The 19,536-nt window shown below is 41.7% G+C and overlaps 1 protein-coding gene across 2 annotated transcripts in view; it reads left to right on the forward strand.

The window, feature by feature from the left end:
• LOC307200273 (cholesterol 24-hydroxylase-like) overlaps positions 1-19,536 on the forward strand; it is a 32,444-nt gene extending 12,908 nt beyond the window's left edge. Inside the window, exons 8-15 of one of the 2 annotated variants that reach the window (XM_079948718.1) lie at positions 117-273; positions 1,669-1,731; positions 2,133-2,205; positions 3,733-3,817; positions 5,488-5,598; positions 6,886-6,974; positions 8,325-8,391; positions 19,364-19,536. In XM_079948718.1, the coding sequence (XP_079804844.1) occupies positions 117-273; positions 1,669-1,731; positions 2,133-2,205; positions 3,733-3,817; positions 5,488-5,598; positions 6,886-6,974; positions 8,325-8,391; positions 19,364-19,531 (813 nt within the window). In that variant the 3' untranslated portion in view covers positions 19,532-19,536. The remainder of the gene's footprint in view (positions 1-116; positions 274-1,668; positions 1,732-2,132; positions 2,206-3,732; positions 3,818-5,487; positions 5,599-6,885; positions 6,975-8,324; positions 8,392-19,363) is intronic. The other variant, XM_079948719.1, reaches the window with a different exon arrangement.

Below are 19,536 nucleotides of genomic sequence, written 5' to 3' on the forward strand. Positions count from 1 at the left end.
GCCACAGCTATCTTCTGTCTTAGCAGGTGGCTTTTGTTGACAGCTACGCCGTCCAGTAATATGTTCTTGGTTTTGCTCTGCTCTGCTCCTCATGATAGTATCTGTTATCTGTCCAGTATCTGCCAAAGTACAGGAAAGAAGTGAAAAAGGTTCAGGAGAGCTTGCTGCTGCTGCGCCGTTTTGGCAGCCAGTGTATCGAACAGAGACGCAAAGCTATCCAGAACGGGGAGGAGATCCCATTGGATATTCTGACTCAGATACTGAAGAGTGCAGGTAGGGGACTCCTTTTTTAAATATGCTTTTTATTAATTTTCTGGTTTACACAAATAAATACAACAAATTTCATCCATCGTCCACTCATTTCCTTATCTGCCGCTCTGCCGAGCCATGACTTCCCTCGCTCCCTCCAACCAGTTTTCCTTTTTCAATCTACTTCCTGCAGTCTCTTCTTATTTTCCCAGTCCACGCCGTAATATTTATTTCAGTCCTGCTAGTATCTTCAGGTTCCTACAGTTATTATTTATCTTTTATCCTAAAAGACTGGCTGATTAATTGGTGTGTCTCTCAATGCCCTGTCTCCTAGAGGTGTAAGTTCCAGCGTTAAAAACCACAGTAATCTCCAATTTCCCCTTCTATTCTGTGTTATTTATATAATCCATAAATTTAATCCAGTCGCTTTGGAATTTTGGATCCTGCAGGTCAGTTTTGCTAGTTCCACATATTCCAACATCTTCATCTGCCACTCCTCCACAACTGCTAATTCTTGTACTTTCCATTTTTGGGCAAACAAAATTCTAGAAGCGGTCATTGCATACATAAATAACCTTCAATCCACCTTTCAATTTCCTCTCCCATCAAGCCCAGCAAAAAAGCTTCTGGCTTTTTAGGAAAGGTATATTTAAACATCTTTTTCACTTTGTTGTAAATCATTTCCCAAAACGATTTTGTTTTCTCACATGACCACCACATGTGGTAAAAGTCACCATCCTAATCTTTACACTTCCCGCGTAATTTACTTCTCATCCTAAACATTTTTGCCAATTTCACGGGTGGCAAGTACCATGGGTACATCATTTTCATTGTATTTTCTTTTAAGATGGTACATGCTGTAAATTTTAAGTTCTCGTTCCACAATCTCACAACATTGAGTATGATGTGTGAGTAGGGGACTCCTTTTTTCAAGGAATCTTAGAATTGGAAAGGACCAAATATAGGATGGGGAACACTTGGCTCGCTAGCAGTACATGTGAAAAGGATCTAGGGGTCTTGATGGACCACGAGCTGAACATGAGTCAACAGTGCGATGCAGCAGCAAAAAAAGTGAATGCTATTTTAGCCTGCATCAACAGAAGTGTAGAGTCCAGCTCAAGGGAAGTAATAGTACCACTCTATTCTGCCTTGGACAGACCACACCTGGAATACTGTTTCCAGTTCTGGGTGCCACAATTTAAGAAGGATGTTGACAAGCTGGAACTTGTGCAGAGAAGGGCAAGTAGGACAATAAGAGCTTTCTGACAGTAAGAGCTGTTTGACAGTGGAACAGTCTCCCTTGGGATGTTGTGGACTCTCTCCTTGGGGGTTTTTAAGCAGAGGTTGGATGGCATCTGTCATAGAGGCTTCCTTTTGGGCAGGGAGGTCAGCCTCACTCTTGGTTTCCTGTCTTGACAGCTGAGGGAGGGGACTGCGATGCTGAAATTCTCCTGGACAATTTCGTCACTTTCTTCATTGCAGGTTGGTAGATCTATATTCCGTTTTCCCTTCCATCCTTTAATTATGAACTGACCCAGACCCTGCGATCATCCTTTGAGGCCCTTCTTCATGGGCCTCCTCCGTGAGAGATCTGGAGGGTGGCAGCATGAGAACAAGGCCTTTTCTGTGGTGGCTCCCCACTTGTGGAATGCTCTTCCCAGGGAAGTTCGACTGGCGCCTTCATTATATATCTCCAGGCACCAGGCTGAAGTGTCCCTCTTCAACCAGGCCTTTGGCTAAACTGAGTGGTGGTGATATTGTTTTTATTTGTTATTACGGTATGTATTTTTGTGTTGTAAACCAACATGTGATCTTCAGATGAAAGGTCATATAGAAATGTAATAGATTGTAATAATAAAGTAATTAGATTCCCTGTCTTGCAGGTCACGAGACCACTGCCAACTTGTTGTCTTTTACCATATTGGAACTGGGACGGCAACCTGACATATTGAAGAAGTGTGTGAAGTTCGCCCTTTCCTTTTATTCTTCGTTTATTTGTGTTTTTATTTTTTAGCAGGTCCCTCCTACCCATTGACGGTCCGTTGAGTTATTTTATGCACTCTGTGTATGTCTAATGTTATACAGTGGTAAAGGTAAAGGTAAAGGTACCCCTGCCCGTACGGGCCAGTCTTGACAGACTCTGGGGTTGTGCGCCCATCTCACTTAAGAGGCCAGGGGCCAGCGCTGTCCGGAGACACTTCCGGGTCACGTGGCCAGTGTGACATCGCTGCTCTGGCCAGAGCCAGAGCCAGAGCCAGAGCCGCACACGGAAACGCCGTTTACCTTCCCGCTGGTAAGCGGTCCCTATTTATCTACTTGCACCCGGAGGTGCTTTCGAACTGCTAGGTTGGCAGGCGCTGGGACCGAGCAGCGGGAGCGCACCCCGCCGCAGGGATTCGAACCGCCAACCTTTCGATCGGCAAGCCCTAGGCGCTGAGGCTTTAACCCACAGCGCCACCTGCGTCCCTTGTATACAGTGGTACTTCAGGTTATATACGCTTCAGGTTACAGACTCCACTAACCCAGAAATAATACCTTGGGTTAAGAACTTTGCTTCAGGATAAGAACAGAAATCATGCTCTGGCGGCGCGGCGGCAGCAGGAGGCGCCATTAGCTAAAGTGGTGCTTCAGGTTAAGAACAGTTTCAGGTTAAGAACAAACCTCCGGAACGAATTGTGTACTTAACCTGAGGTACCACTGTAGCCAGAAACTGGAGAAAGGAAAAGGAGCTCAAGGTGGCGCACAGAGTTCTCTTCCTCCCCATTTGATCTTCACAACAGCCCTGTGAGATAGGCTAGGCTGAGAGTGAGTCACTGGCCCATGATCACCTAGTGAGCTCCACGGCTGAGTGAGGATCTGAACCTTGGTCTGCCAGGTTTTAGTCCAACACTCCAACCATTATATGTGTTGCATCTCCCTTCTCTCTATATGTGTTGAACTGTGTCCTGGATTGTAACCACCCAGGGCACCTAAACTGGCTAAGATTTGGGAGCAATTATTTCTTATCTTTGGATGAACCAAACCAATATGCATTTTGACTGTGTGAGTGAATTATGGTGCTGCTTAGTCCTAGGAAGATACCGTATTTTTCACTATATAAGACGCACTTTTTCCCTCCTAAAAAGTAAGGGGAAATGTGTGTGCGTCTTATGGAGTGAATGAAGGCTGTGCAGCTATCCCAGAAGCCAGAACAGCAAGAGGGATTGCTGCACAGTGATCCCTCTTGCTGTTCTAGCTTCTGGCTTAGCTGCGCGAAGCCTCTTCAGGGCAGCGGGATGAAGGCTGTGCTGGCTTCTGGGATTCAGAATATTTTTTTTCTTGTTATCCTCCTCCAAAAACTAGGTGCATCTTATGGTCTGGTGCGTCTTATAGAGCGAAAAATATGGTAAATACAGATACTTTCAAAGGTAGATGTCTGCCTTTTAGCATAATAAACAATCCACGGACATTTGAGTAAAATTTCTCCTGCATTTCCTTCTTAAGACTTCAGGCTGAAGTGGACGAGGTCGTTGGGGTGAAGAGAGATGTTGCCTATGAAAATCTCGCAGAGCTTAAATACTTATCACAGGTACACTTGGGGAATGCTCTGAAAAGCTCCTAGATGCCCAGCCATTAAGAGTAAGACATTGGTTTTAAGATGAAACTTGAGGCCTCGTTTTAGAGGAAAGAATATCTCAAAGTTCTTTAGCTGTAATATTAACACCATGAGGGGAAAAAAAATCTCAGTTTCTCGTAAGGAATTCTCATAGTGCAGAGAAATCTTATCTGCTTCATCAGCCTCCAGAAGAATAAATGTGGTACTGTGATACTTTTTTAACTGTTCAAACACTGGATATGCAGTTGACTCTAATTCTTCCTGGTCCATCCCTGTAGCAGTAGGAAAGTTCAACTAGTGCAAGCAAAAAAATCCCTTAGTGCAGGAGCAGCCAAGATGGTACTCTCCAGATGTTATGGATTACAGGTCACCAGCCAGTGGTTAGGGATGGTGGGAGGGCACTGCATTAACTGTCTCTTCCTCACAGCACATAACTATGTGGTCCTTTCGTTTGGGCATGATGGAATAAATATGCCTCTGTTACTCATTTCTTGTGCACAGATCTTCTAAGGTTATGCTTCCTTTATGCAGTGGTACCTTGATTCTCGAACATAATCCATTCTGGAAGTCCGTTAGACTCTCAAAATGTTTAAAAACCAAGGTGTGGCTTCTGATTGGCTGCAGGAGCTTCCTGCACACAAGCGGAAGCCGCGTTGGATGTTCAGCTTCCGAAAAACGTTTGAAAACCAGAACACTTACTTCTGGGTTTTTGGTTTTCGGGAGCCGATTTGTTCATCAACTAAGCCGTTCGAGAACCAAGGTTCCACCATAAATTCTATAAACTGTTCTGTTCTATATTCTGTTACCATTGCATTTTCCAAGCACTCAGAGAACATTGTTTTGAACGGGGGGTGGGGGGCCTGCAATCCTTTCACTTGCACAGCATGCCAGTTTTTGCTGTGTTTGCCCTGTCTTCTAATTTTCAGTTTTTAAAGAGCTAGGAGAACTGGCAGTCTCCTCTGGAGACTACATAACAAACTATTGCTGCTAGTAGGATACTCCTACAACAATGAAATGGTAGATGAGGCTCACTTTTTCTGGGTCTGCAAAATGAACAATCTTGGTTTGCATCCCTGATGAGTGCTTATCTGGGAGTCAGCCCCACTGAACACAGGGGCTGCATTTGGCCACAGCATAGCACTCAGAGAGCAAGCCTAGCTTCCCCTCTGAGTTCTTGCACTTGTCCCTTCCCTCTCTTCTGGTATGGTAGCAAGAACATCAGAAACTTCCATTTCTGGTTTAGATGAACCACAATTCAGTGTGTCATCAGACCTCTAAATACAGTCGTACCTTGGTTTTCAAACAGCCTAGTTCTCGAACGTTTTGGCTCCCAACCGATCAAAACCCAGGAGTGAGTGTTCTGGGTTTTGAACATTCTTTTGGAAGCCGAACATCCGACGGGGCTTCCGCGGCTTCCGATTGGCTGCAGGAGTTTCCTTCAGCCAATCAGAAGTCACAGAAGTAGGAAACTTACAGGGGAATTAAGGCTGAGAACAAATTATTAGTTCAAATAGCCCCAATAAACTTGTGACTGAACTGACTTTCTATGGGAAGAATTCCAGATGAAAACCCAACCCTACCATTTAACAAATCATACTAGTTGGTGAAAAGAAATGGCTCTTTTTACCTTTTCACCCTCTTAGGTTCTCAAAGAATCCCTGCGGTTATATCCACCAGCTCCAGGAACTGTCCGCTGGACTGAAAAGGAATGTGTCATTGAAGGAATCAAAATTCCAGCAGAAACCACTTTAATGGTGAGTCTTGTTTGAATGCCATGTGCTGTTATCTAACACATTGGAATTCAACACCAAACTTCCCCTGATGCAACAGACTTTTATGTCCAGGGCAATGTATGCACTCTGATTCTCTAAGAGGATGAGAAAGCAGCAGAATCTGCTCATGGCTTGTTGTGGGGATGGTGACTGGGGAGAGGGCCTTCTCAGTATTGGCGCCCGCCCTGTGGAATGCCCTCCCATCAGATGTCAAGGAAATAAACAACTATTTGACTTTTAGAAGACATCTGAAGCCAGCCCTGTTTAGGGAAGTTTTTAATGTCTGGTGTTTTGTTGTATTTTTAATATTTTGTTGGAAGCAGCCCAGAGTGGCTGGGGAAACCCAGCCAGATGGGCAGAGTATAAATAAGTTGTTGTTGTTGTTGTTTATTATCCTTACTGTGGCAAACCTAGGCAAGAGACATAGTAATTTCTAAAAGTAAAATTCCTGACACCCACAAAGTTGTTTAGCTTTATTTTGGGAAACCTCCCGCCCCTGAGTGATTTTAAGCTTTTGGAGCTGTTTCCACTGCTCCCCCCCCCCACTGACATCATTTTTACACCCAAAAACCAGTCTACCATGCATGACTAAGTTTTTTTTTTTAAAGTTATGCAAATCTCCTCCTTAGAATGACTAGCAGAAGCTGAATTAAATTGTGCAAGCTGTAAATTATGTGAAATGCAGGATGACATGCAAATTAACGTACCTTGCAATCCTATACCTGCCTACCCTGTTAAGTAGAGGAGATTACATATGGCATATAGGATTACAATATTCATTTCGTAATTGATACAGGTTCCACTATTTGGTTTTTGGATTGTTGCAGAATTTTTCTTCTTCTTTTAATTACAGAACGCTTGGTTTTGTGCCCCACTTTACCAGGCAAATTTTCCACTCAAAGCAGCTTTTAATGTCTAAAATAACACAATGGTTTAACAAAACAACGTTAAGCTATAACGAAGCAATGAAATATTAAAAAGCGGATCGGGAGAGACACACTAACTGATAATTGTATGCTAGGAAATGTGTACTTAGTGGGGGTGTTCAGTGTGATCACTTATTATTAAATGCTTTTAATATTTCTTTGCTCACAGTTAAGTTGCCTTGAGCCCTTTAGGAATAAGGCGATGCATGTTCTGTGCAGGACTAATCGGAGAAAGGAACAAGGACTTAATTAAAATACTGTATGCATTTGCCTCTAACTTTGAACAACCAATGTTTTTGAAGAATCATATATACAAATGTAAACTGTTCTGTTCCCTTGGCAGTTCAGCACCTATGTCATGGGACGTATGGAAAGGTTTTTCAAGGATGCGCTGGTCTTTGATCCTGAGCGATTTAGCAAAGACCAGCCAAGGTGAGTCCCTTTGTTATTTGTTCTAACAAATAATCATAATCATAATCATAATAATTTATTTATACCCCACCCATCTGGCTGGGTTTCCCCAGCCACTCTGGGTGGCTTCCAACAGAATATTAAAATACAATAGTCTATTAAACATTAAAAGCTTCCCTAAACAGGGCTGCCTTCAGATGTCTTCTAAAAGTCTGGTAATTGTTCTTTTTGACATCTGGTGGGAGGGCATTCCACAGGGCAGGCGCTACCACCAAGAAGGCCCTCTGCCTGGTTCCCTGTAACTTGGCTTCTCGCAGCGAGGGAACCGCCGGAAGGCCCTCGGCACTGGACCTCAAAAATACGTGGTGACTGTCATTGAGACATACTACTAATTCTTAAGATTTTCAGAGGGCTTGAAGAAAATATCAGAAATTTTTGAATGCCAAACACAACATTAGGACAGGCATTGGAAGTGTCTGCCGGGTAGGGGTGTAAGAAGGCATCCATTTCTATTGCAATCCATTTTCGTTGTGTGCAGTGCTGTCTCCATTCTGCTGCAGTTTGTCATCTGATTAAAAAACTTACATTATTCACCTCGCTGTCTGCTGCGGTGGAATTTCACGTTATTAATTACATTATTCCATCCCATTCATTTCGGTGCAAAGGAAATGCAATGCACACAGAGAACCAATCATAATCGATTGCATACCACTTGCAGACTGAAAACAACAGCAACAGTGAATATTGATTGTATTTGCTGGATTGATTTCCATTTGGCACGTGGAACGAATAAGCAAACATCAAATTCTCCTGCGTCTGTACCAGCAGACTATAAAATTTTCTGCCGCGTGTCGGACTTTTTAGACATTTTCCCTTACTTGTGATAAAAACTTAAGAGTTTCCAGTAAATGGCAACATTCAGAAAATTATTTCACTTATTTAGGGTTGCTACGTGACCAGGGATAAAAACAGACTTGGCTTCTTTCTGTGCTTTTTAACAGCAACTTGATCTGTAGAAATTAATCGACAGAGCTTTTTTGGGCGTAAGCAGAGATCAGGAAGTGACTATGACTATTGTCAACCTGCTATTAAATACAACACCTAAATGGGAAGGTTCAGTCATAAAGCAAGGTCCCAGGTTCAGTCCTCAGCATTTCCAGGTTGGGCTGGTAAATATTCCCTGCCTGAACCCCCGAAGAGCTGCTGTCAGCTAGTGTAGACAATATTGAGCTAGATGAACCAATATCTGACTCTGTATATAGCACCTTACTGTGTTCCTATGTTCATTAGCAGCTGTAATATATGCTGTTGCCTTTCTGGTGTTTTAAAAACCATCTTATTCTTGTCTGTCTTGTTTTTGTGATGGTTTAGGCTGTCCTTTTGCTATTTCCCATTTTCCCTGGGACCTCGTTCCTGTATTGGGCAGATATTTGCACTGGTAAGTAAAGCAGTCCGCTGGTCAAGTGATGCAGGAGATAGGTCCCTTTGTTTGAATTGCATCCCCTCCTCTTCTGCTTTTATGAAGTCCTACTTGCTGCTGCGGGTGGCGCTGTGGGTTAAACTACAGAGCCTAGGACTTGCCGATCAGAAGGTCGGCGATTCAAATCCCCGTGACGGGGTGAGCTCCCATTCCTCGGTCCCTGCTCCTGCCAACCTAGCAGTTCAAAAGCATGTCAAAGTGCAAGTAGATAAATAGGTACCACTCCGACGGGAAGGTAAATGGCGTTTCCGTGCGCTGCTCTGGTTCACCAGAAGCGGCTTAGTCATGCTAGCCACATGACCCGGAAGCTGTACGCCGGCTCCCTTGGCTAATAAAGCGAGATGAGCACCGCAACCCCAGAGTCGGTCACGACTGGACCTAATGGTCAGGGGTCCCTTTACCTTTTTACTTACTGCTGCAGGCAGGAGTGGAAGCTGAGTTAAGGTACTAGTGGAGTAGCAAGATGGGAGACCCAATGGCAATATCAAGGATGCCTTAGTGGAAGAAGCACCATTTTATAAAGCAAAGATAAAGAACCTTACCCCCCCCCGGTGTCGTTGGACTTCGACTCCCATCAATATGAACCAGCATGGCCATGGTTTCAGAAGCTGGTGTCGCGGTCCGGTTCATGGGCAATCGAAGTCCCGGCTGGGGATGTCGGGACCGGGTGCAAGATGGCGGGGTGGGAGCAGGAACCGGAGGCGAGAAGCCAGGAGTCAAGAAGCCAAGGGTCCGAGGGTCAGGAAGCAAGGAGTCATGAAGTCAAGGGTCCAAGGATCAAGAAGCAAGGAGTCACGAAGGCAGGGGTCCAAGGAGCAAGGAGTCACGAAGGTAGGGGTCCAAGGAGCAAGGATTCAAGGAACCAAACGCAGCAAGGCAGGGAACGTGTTGCTGTGGCAAAGAGCTCTGAAGGAAAATGCTGACCTTATATCCCTTCCCGGCTCTTGCCACCAGGAGCTGTGAGTTATCAATCGGCCTCACCTGTGAGGCCGTGCCTTGCCTCTTCAGAACAAACCTAGGAAGGCCCCAGTCCTGGTCACAGGGCCTGGCTCCTGCACGCACCCCTGACAGCTGGCTTCTTTCAACAACCCATAGTTAAGATCAACCATAGTTTAGGGTTCCAGACAGATTGCTAAACGGTGGTTATTGGAAATCAGAACGGGAAGCTTCCAAACTGATGGAGAAGAGAAGGGAGCATGTGAGTTCAAGGCTTACTTAGACTCGTTCTGGTCATCCTAAACTATGGTTTTAACATGTGGATGGGGGACCTCAGGCCCAAGAGCTAAATGCAGCCCATCGAGCCCTTCTATCAAACCCTTGAAGACTACCCAGGTGAAACCACTCTCTGGCCTTGCTACTCACCACTCTTAAATGCTTTTGATTGGCTAGAATTGGTCACTGAACTGTGGTCTTGCATATTGCTTGCCCAAATGGAGGATGAAAATGGGTGTCAAAGGTGCATCCGGAAACATGGCTGGAACGTAGCATACTGTGAGAGTCCTAACTCTTGCTCAAGCCACCTCTTTCCTCTGGCCCTGCTCCGTTACAAGGCTAGCAGCCCCTTAAAAGTTAACCAAAAATGAATTATCACCCTTGAACTAAAATGTGCTGCAACAATAAAAAATACAACTTTTTTTAATCCAAAAAACAAACAAAACCCCCTTGGTTTGGGGCTTCAAAGGTACTCAGTTAAGGTAATTGAAGGTGACACCTGACCAGTGATATCTGTCACCTCTGAGTGCACTTTCAACCAAGGAATTATGCTTACACAGATTTACAATTGTCTTTTCACCATTTTCAAGTCTGAACGAGTGGCTGGTGGCTGACTTGCACATAGTTTTTAAAAGCGAGGTGTCTCCCCAATCTGGCATGCACTCTGGGAGCAATGTACTCAGTCTAGGAACTTCATAGTCACTGTGGTTTGGGATTTGTGCAATCAGGGTGTAACCAGTGAGGAAATAGCAATATACAGGGAAATGGGTGTGAGCAATGTAAGGGTCTAAGGATTTCTTAAAACAAGAAACTGTGTACAGTACAAAATTGTATAAATTGAAGGAGCTCTTGAAATATACTCTAAGAAGGCTCCCATTTAATTTGGATTGCGAAAGGCATTATTAATTAAACACGCTACAGTTATGGGAAGCCATAATAATAATAATAATAATAATACAGTGACATCTTACTTTGTGCGCATAATTGGGTATTGGTAGGTTTTGTTATAAGGATGATTATACACCTAAAGTTGGCAATTTTGGGGAAATGATAACTGAGACAATTTCAGGAGAAGAAAGGGAAGAGGAAGAGACAGACGACAAAGAACAGTAGATCTAACTCAGACTTGACAACTTACTAATTGTATATAAATTATGGCTTTAAAAACACTGTCTTGGAACATGAATGGGCTTAACAATAAAAATAAAAGGAATCAGACTGCTCATATATTATTAAAAAAGAACCTTGACCTAATCTTCTTACAAGAGACTCATGTAACAAGAAAACAGAAGAGAATCTTAAGTAATAAGAGATTAGGGTTGGACTTTGTGGCATCAGATAAGGTTAAGAAAAGGGGAGTGGTACTATACATAAAAGAAAAATTTGATCCAAAATTAATGTACAAAGATGAAGAAGGGAGAATGATAGTAGTACAAATTACGTTTCAAGGAGAAAAAATAATTGTCGTTCTCTGAACTAGGTAATAAGTTACTAGAGTGGATGGAACAAAAAATGATATTGATGGGATTTTAATGGAGTGGTGTTACCAAATTTTGATAGATCAACAAAAAAGCAAGAGATGAAGGAAGGCAAGTTACCCCGAACGTTTTTTGATTTGGTTGATAATATGGGACTAATTGATGCTTGGAGATTTAAAAATCCTACTACAAAACAGTATACTTTTTTCTCAAACCTAAATCAGAGTTGGGGGAGAATAGATCATATTTGGATATCGAAGGAACTGACACAGAGTTTAAGTAAATCTGAAATTCTCCCACAAACTATATCCGACCATAATCCAGTATTTATAGAGATAAAGGGTAAAGACGTTAGAGCATTCAGATGGAGAATGAATGAATATCTATTTAATGACCAAAAGATAGTAAGCAAGGCAAAAGAAACAATTGAAGAGTACTTCAAGTGGAACTTAAATAAAGGGACATCTATAGAAATGGTTTGGGATGCAGGAAAAGCCGTTATGGGGGGCTTCCTAATTCAGAAAAATAGCCACTTAAGAAAAGGAAAAGAGAAAAAGAAAGAGGAGATTTTAATACAGCTTATGGAGAATGAAAGACAACTACTAAACCAGGAGATGAGACAATAAAACAAAATATAAAGATATTACAAGCCCAATTTTCTATGATAGTAAACCAGGAGACTGAGTGGAGAATTAAAATGATGAAACAAAAAAGCTTTAAATCAGCCAATAAAATAGGGAAATAACTGGCGTAGCAACTAAGAGAAAGGAAAAAACAAAATACGATCTGTAAGATAAGGGATGGAGAAAGGATAGTGGAAGAGCCAAAAGAAATAAAAAAGATATTTCAGAAGTACTACAAGCATTTATATAAAAGAGAAAAGTAAATAGATCATGAAATAGAACACTATCTGGAAGAACATCATCTACAACAGATTGCAACTGAAGAAAAAGAGCTATTAAACCAGACGGTTACAGAAGAGATTAGGAAGGCAATAAAAAAAATGAAAATAGGAAAAGCCAAATATTATAAAACATTAAGTGACCAACTATGTCCAATATTATGTGAAGTTATGAATAACACTTTAAAAGAAGGAAGGATTCTGAACACTTGGAAGGAAGCCTATATTTCTTTAATTCCTAAAAAAGATGTGGACGCCCTAGAGGTGAAAAATTACAGGCTGATTTCGTTATTAAATAACGACTATAAATTGTTCGCGGATGTAATGGCAGAAAGATTTTAAAAAGTGTTAAATAAAAGAATTCACAAAGACCAAACGGGCTTCTTACCGGGGAGACAACTGAAGGATAACGTAAGAAATGTGATAGATATCATTGAATACCTGGAAAGTAGAATAGATAAACAGGCGGCCCTGATATTTATTGATGCCGAAAAGGCATTCGATAATGTTTCTTGGCATTTTATGAAAGAAAATCTGAAAATGATGGGGATGGGAGAAAGATTTAGAAAAGGTATTGAAGCTATCTACCACGAGCAAAAAGCGAAACTTGTAATAAATAATAGTACATCAGAATTTTTCAACATAGCCAAAGGGACTAGACAAGGTTGTCCCTTGTCTCCTTTACTATTTATAACAGTATTGGAAGTACTTACTAAGAGACTGAGGGAAACAACAGGTTAAAGGAGTGAGGGTGGGGACTAAGGAATACAACATGAAAGCCTTTGCAGACGATATAGTACTAACATTAGAAGATCCAAAGAATAGTGCTCAAGAAGCTTTACAGAAATTTGAAGAATTTGGCATAGTGTCAGGCCTTAAAATCAATAAGACCAAAATGTTGACTAAAAATTTAACTAAAGAAGATATAGTAGATTTAGAACAAAAAAACAGGAATTATGACAGCAAAGAAGGTGAAATACCTTGGAGTGTGGATTACAGCTAAAAATATCAACTGTAATGGTTCTAGGGGTTGCTCGTGCGTAAACCGGCTGGGTTGCCTGGCTGGGTTGCCTGAGTGAACCTTTTCTGTCCGGACAGCCACTCACCCGTGGCTGTCTCAATCGCTGGCAGAATCCATCAGTGGGCGTTTCTTGAACTTCTTCCAGCAAAGAAGCTCTTTGAAGCCTGGTCTCCGCCTACTCTCCCTGCGAGGAAGCCTTCTGCGCAAGGAGGGTGTGGGCAGCGGAGGACCCTTACTCTCCCCGCTGGCCCCGCGGCGAGGAGTCATGGGACCACCTCGCCGATTTCCCCATCTGCCCCCCCTTCTCCACTGGTGCTATGCTGATTCCCTTCCCCAGAAGATGGGCTGCCTCTCCCCATCCCTCTGGATGGGGCCCGCTCTCTCCCTCTGGCCCTGATGGCAGTTCCCTGACATCAACCTATATAAGGACAATTATGAGGCCACTTGGAATAATATTAAGAAAGATCTAGAAATCTGGGAGAGAATGAGACTATCTTTTTTGGGGAGGATATCGGTTATCAAAATGAATGTCCTGCCCAGAATGTTATTTTTATTTCAAACTATTCCTGTACTTAAAGGGTTAAAGCAGTGTAAAGAGTGGCAAAGAGCCTTGGCGAGATGTATTTGGCAGGGAAAAAGACCGTGAATAAAAATGAAAATATTGGTAGATAAAAAAGAAAGAGGGGGTTTTTCCCTACCGGATTTAAGTTTATATTATGAAGCGGCGTGTTTAACGTGGCTGAAAGATTGGATAAGACTAGAAAATACTGACACTTTGGATTTGGAAGGCTTCGATAACAGGTACGGGTGGCACTCGTACCTGTGGTACGAAAATGTGAAAGTACATAGAGGCTTTCTAAATCATATATTTAGAGGACCAATATTCCAAGCATGGGAAAGAAACAAAAATCTATTGGAAAGGAAGACACCTTGGTAGATTTCACCAATAGAGGTGTTAATTGTTAAAAAAATCAGTATGGAAGGGAAAAACGCCACCTATGAAGAACTTACGTTGAAAACTGACCAAGGCATTAAACTTAAACCTTACGAAGAGATAAAGAATTCATTTACAGGGTGGTTGCAATACCACCAGGTAAATGATTTTCTAAAAGAAGACAAAAAGAAATTAGGATTTGAAGATAAAAAATCTAAATTTAATGTGGAAGTTATAGAAGGTAAAAATAAAACATTGTTCAGGATGTATGATCTTTTACTGGAGTGGTACACAAAAGACGAGGAGGTGAAGGAGGTCATGACTAAATGGGTGATAGACATTGGTTATAACATCGATTTTGCAAGATGGCTAGAATTGTGGAATGTTAATATGAAGTTCACGGCGTGTACTGCACTAAGGGAAAACCTTTGGAAAATATTCTACAGGTGGTATCTCACGCCAGTGAAATTAGCTAAGATCTATAGGTTGAAGAATAAAAGATGCTGGAAATGTGGAGAGGTAGAAGGTGATTTCTACCATATGTGGTGGTCATGCAGCAAAGTGAAAGGCTTTTGGGAATTGATCTATAATGAGCTTAATTTTTTTTTTAAATACACTTTCCCCCCAAAGCCCGAAGCTTTTCTGCTAGGAATGACAGGCAAAGAAATTAAAAAAGAAGATAAAATATTATTCCTATACGCCACAACAGCCGCAAGAATTATGTTAGCACAAAACTGGAAAACGGAGGTAATACCTGACTGGCAGGTCAAAATGATAAACTATGCCGAGCTTGCTAGAATTGTTAAAGAAATTGGAGTTCTTGTTGGAAGTACACTGAAAAGGATATACCAAGAGCTCTGGCCAAAAGTTTCAATACAAGGAATAATTCCTACTCGAGAGTTGAAAAGAAAAACGTGTATATTCTGCTAAGAATAACAGTTTTAAACTAATAGTAAATTTAAACACAATGTATAAGTGCGACAGTTTTAAAATAATAGTAAATTTAAACACAACGTATAAGTGCGACAGTTTTAAAATAATAGTAAATTTAAACACAACGTCTAAGTGCAGAAATAATGTAGTTTCAAATATGCAGTGATATAGTATAAAGGTACATAAAATACCAGTATACAACAATTGTTTTATACAAGTCTGAATGGCAGTCTAAAAGAGTCCATATTATATAAAGTCAGAATAAAGAATCAAATAGGGCCAAAAAGAAGTATCCGGAGTATGAATTAGATGTACGACTCAGTAGTGGTGACCAGGACAGAGCCCTGTTTCGGAGTAAATGCCTTCTTCAGCTGGTAATATCAAATAATATGTCAAAATAGATCAAGGTTCTCCAATACCATAAATCATAAATATAATGAAATATATACATTCTGAAGTATATTAACGCATATCATGATATTTGGTTCTATACCTCGGTTTTTTAAGGAATATAAATCTGTTGGAAGTCTGTATCATTCCATTCTTTTGTGTTTCTTTTTCAACCTGCGTCTAGAAATGAGAATTTGCAAGAGTTATTATTACCAGTCAAATTGTTTGTGAAAAACGGACATCAGATGAGTGTTTTCTCACCTTAGATAAATGAATCCAAATTTTCTTGCGTTTCTCTGTGCGTTTTCTATTAGGGAGTGAGATCATTGCCTTATATGTGTGTCTGTTGGGGAGGAGGATAGGCTCTCCCTTCTTAAAGGTGTAAACAGAGAAGAGATATAAAGTCCAAGGTCATCTGTAGTGGTTTTTTAAAGAAAAGAATTGTAGTCTTGATGTTCATTCAAGCCCTTGGGGGACATCGTTTCAAACAAATGAATATATCGTGCTTCCTATTGTAACAATAGTCTATCAATGTTTCTCCTGGTGTATAAATCTACTTTTGGTTTCCAGATAATGAAGAAGACAAAATCATCCTCCGTATGTTCTTGCTGTATATAATGTTCCACCATTGGGGCTTCTAGCACTCTGTTGCGGATCCGTGATCGATGTTCGTTTATGCGTAGTTTAATTGATCTGGTGCTTTTGCCTATATATATCTTGTGGCATGGGCACATCCATGCGTACACGCTATTCTTCGTGTTACAGTTACTAAAATGTTCAATCTGAAATTTGAAGCCGGTCTGTATGTTGACAAACTCCTTTACTTGTAGTGCGTATTTGCATACATTGCATCTACCACATTTGTAGTGACCTTTAGTTGATGTTTCCGGGTATGTAAGTTGGTCCGATTTCACCAAGTAATTTCTCAGTGATTTGGGTTTTTTTAGACCAATTATAGGTGGTTTTTGACATCCTGGGATGTTGGATAACAAATGCCAATGTTTATATATGAGTTTCTTAATGCTAGAAGTATATGGTGTAAATTGCAGTGATGTGTAGATACGATCTTCTCTGGGTTTATCCGAGGTTTTTAAAGCAAGAAGGTCTTTCCTGTTTTTCACTTCTGCTCTATCTTGAGCTGCAGCAAGAGTCCGTGATGTGTATCCTCATTGTAATAAAGACTGTGTGAGTTGATGGGCCGCTATTTTATAGTCATGTTGGAACGATGCATTTCTTTTTAGTCTTAAATATTGTCCATACCGTAAGTTGTTCAATAAATGTGGAGCGTGAAAAGATGAAGAGTGTAGTAATGAATTTCGATCGGTCAGTTTGTGATATGGGCGGATCTTAAGTTGTTGAGAGTGATCTTTAAAGACTGTGACATCCAGAAAATTAACTGATGTGTCATGAATGGTCCCGGACAGTTGTATATTTGGATCTTGGTCATTGATCCATTGGAGGAATTGTACTGCTATGTCTTGATCCTGTATAACGAAGAATAAATCATCTATAAACCGATAATACTTGATTATTTTAGATCTAAAAGGATTGTTATCATGAAGGATGAAAGTTTTTTCAAAGTGTATCATGTAAATATTCGCAATAGAAGGGGCACAGGAAGAGCCCATCGCTACGCCTTTGGTTTGCAGATAGAACTGTTTTAAGTAACGAAAAAAGTTATAGTCCAAAATGATATCCAGGATGTCGAGCAAAAAATGTGTTGGAGGTTCTCTCGTGGGTCTGGAATCCAAAAGTGTTTCTATAATCGTCCTGACCTCAGGTAACGGGACATTTGTATACAGAGACTCGACATCCAGGATGATAAGGGAAGCCTCCTTTGGTATAGTAGTGTTCTCGATGTGTCCAATAAATGTTTTCGTATCCAAAATATAAGACGGAGTGTCGATGGCGAATGGGTGCAAATAATATTCCATATACTGACAAAGGGGTTCCAAGATAGAGTCATTACCTGAGACAATCGGTCTGCCTGGTGGAGCATTGAGTGATTTGTGAATTTTTGGAAGTATATAAAAGTACTGGGGTATTTAGCTAATGGGACCTCCTGCTGCCACTGCATAATTCTGTTCTCATCCTGAGGTAAAGTTCTTAACCCGAGGTACTACTTCCGGGTTAGTGGAGTCTGCAACCCGAAGTGTTTGTAACCCAAGGTGTTTGTAACCCGAGGTACCACTGTACACTGCTTTTCACCACAAATGGTCACAAAGTGGTTTTCCACTACCAACAATAAAACTATCAATCCATCAAAATAACACAAGTGTTCAAAACAAAAATCACAGGTTAAAAACACATTCAGTAAGTCGACAGGGCACAACTTGCTTAAAACAGCCACTGAAAATAAAAAAATGTTTTTCTTGAGTTCAGAAGGAGAAGGAAGCTTGTCTGATCTCAGCTTAGGATGCAGGGCCACAGAATTGGGCCCACAACACTGACTGCACACTGGATACAAGCCGTGCATCTGAGCCCATGGGAAACCACTGACAGAAACTCTCCTGAAAATCTCAGAGATGGGGAAAGAGATATAAGGTATTAAGGAATCCAGCTGGCACTGTAAAGAAAGAATTCAGAGTGTACTTAGAGCGTGTTCCTGGTCCTTCCTTTCTGAAGTTGAATTGTTAGGCATCACATGACATCAGGCGGTCAACAAGTACCCACCCACCTGTCAGAAGTGCAGAGAGTACCTTGGTTCTCAAACTTAATCCGTTCTGGAAGTCCATTCCAAAACCAAAGCGTTCCAAAACTGTAATGGTTGTAAGGGGTTACTTGTGCGTAAGTTGCCTTCAATTTCAGTTAGATTCCCTGGTTCACCATGCCTTGGCTGACAGCCCACACTCCGTGGCCGGTCAGTCGCTTGCAGAATCCGTCAGTGGGAGTTTCTTGAACCTCTTCCAGCATAAGAGCTGTTTGACGCCAAGTCTCCTCCTACTTTCCCTGCATGGAACTCGTCTGTGCAAGTAAGGGGAAGGCAGAGGCGTGTCAGCGCTCTCCCCACTAGTCTCTCGTGAAGGGTCTTGGAGCCCTGTCTCCAAATCCTCCATCTCCTTCTCTTCTCTACTGGTGTTACGCTGAATTCCTTCCCCCCTGCTGGTCCCCTCTCCTGCATCGTTTTGGAGCCTTGCCTCCATCTCTCGCTCTGATGTCAGTTCAGAACCAAGGTTCGTTTTACCATAGAAAGTAATGCAAAATGGATTAATCTGTTCCAGACAAGACCTAAAACAGCAATTTAACATGAATTTAACTAACGAGACCACTGATCCATAAAATGAAAGCAATAATCAATGTACTGTACCATAAAATAAATAAGACAGTATTGTAGATAGAAATAATAATAAAAAAAATTTCTTACCTGCACCGATGATAGTTATTGTTTGGATTGCGGGGGCGGGGGGCTTTTTATCCATTTCCGCAGTCATACAATCAATCAGTCAGTAGGTGAACTGGGTTCCACACAGTCACAAAAACAAATCAACCGAAAAAGCCTCAAAAACGAAAGCACCAAACTTAATCCATTCTGGAAGTCCATTTGACTTCCAAAATGTTCAAAAACCAAGGTGCAGCTTCTGATTGGTGCAGGTGCCCCGGAAACAATACCCAGCTTCCAAAAAACATTTGAAAACCAGAACACTTATTTCCGGGTTTTCGGCATTTGGGAACCAAGGCATTTGAGTACCAAGGTGTTTGAGAACCAAAGTACCACTGTACTGGATTGGGGCTGCCGGTTGCATCCTGATTTCAGATTTAACTCTCTGTTTTGTGGTCCAGGAGGATTCCAAGGCAAGTGTTCTCTTACCCCGTGTGTCCAGAGAATATATAGATATATTTGAGCACTAATTTGAGCAAGGGGGAGAGTCTTGCTGCTCTCAGTAGGTGGTGGCAGTTAGTATTAGCTGGTAAGCTTCCCTTATTGACCACCTGGGGAGAAGGGCTTGTGAAGGGACCCCATGAAGGTCACACAGAGTCACTTGGAAGGACTGGATGAAGATGCAATAAAATTAAACACACCAAGCTCACTATTCTATTTTGGTTTTGTTTGCTTATAACAGATGGAGGCTAAAGTGGTGATGGCCAAGTTCCTGCAGCGGTTTGAATTCCAGCTGGTCCCGCCTCAGAGCTTTAAAATTATGGACACAGAAACACTGGCGCCATTGGATGGTGTGGTGTGTCGGCTGAAGCCACGCCGTCAGATGGGCGGGGAAGGAAATACTTACTAGAATGT

This window comes from Podarcis cretensis, assembly GCF_951804945.1.
Source record: "Podarcis cretensis genome assembly, chromosome: 1".
In the NCBI taxonomy this organism is placed as follows: Eukaryota; Metazoa; Chordata; class Lepidosauria; order Squamata; family Lacertidae; genus Podarcis; species Podarcis cretensis.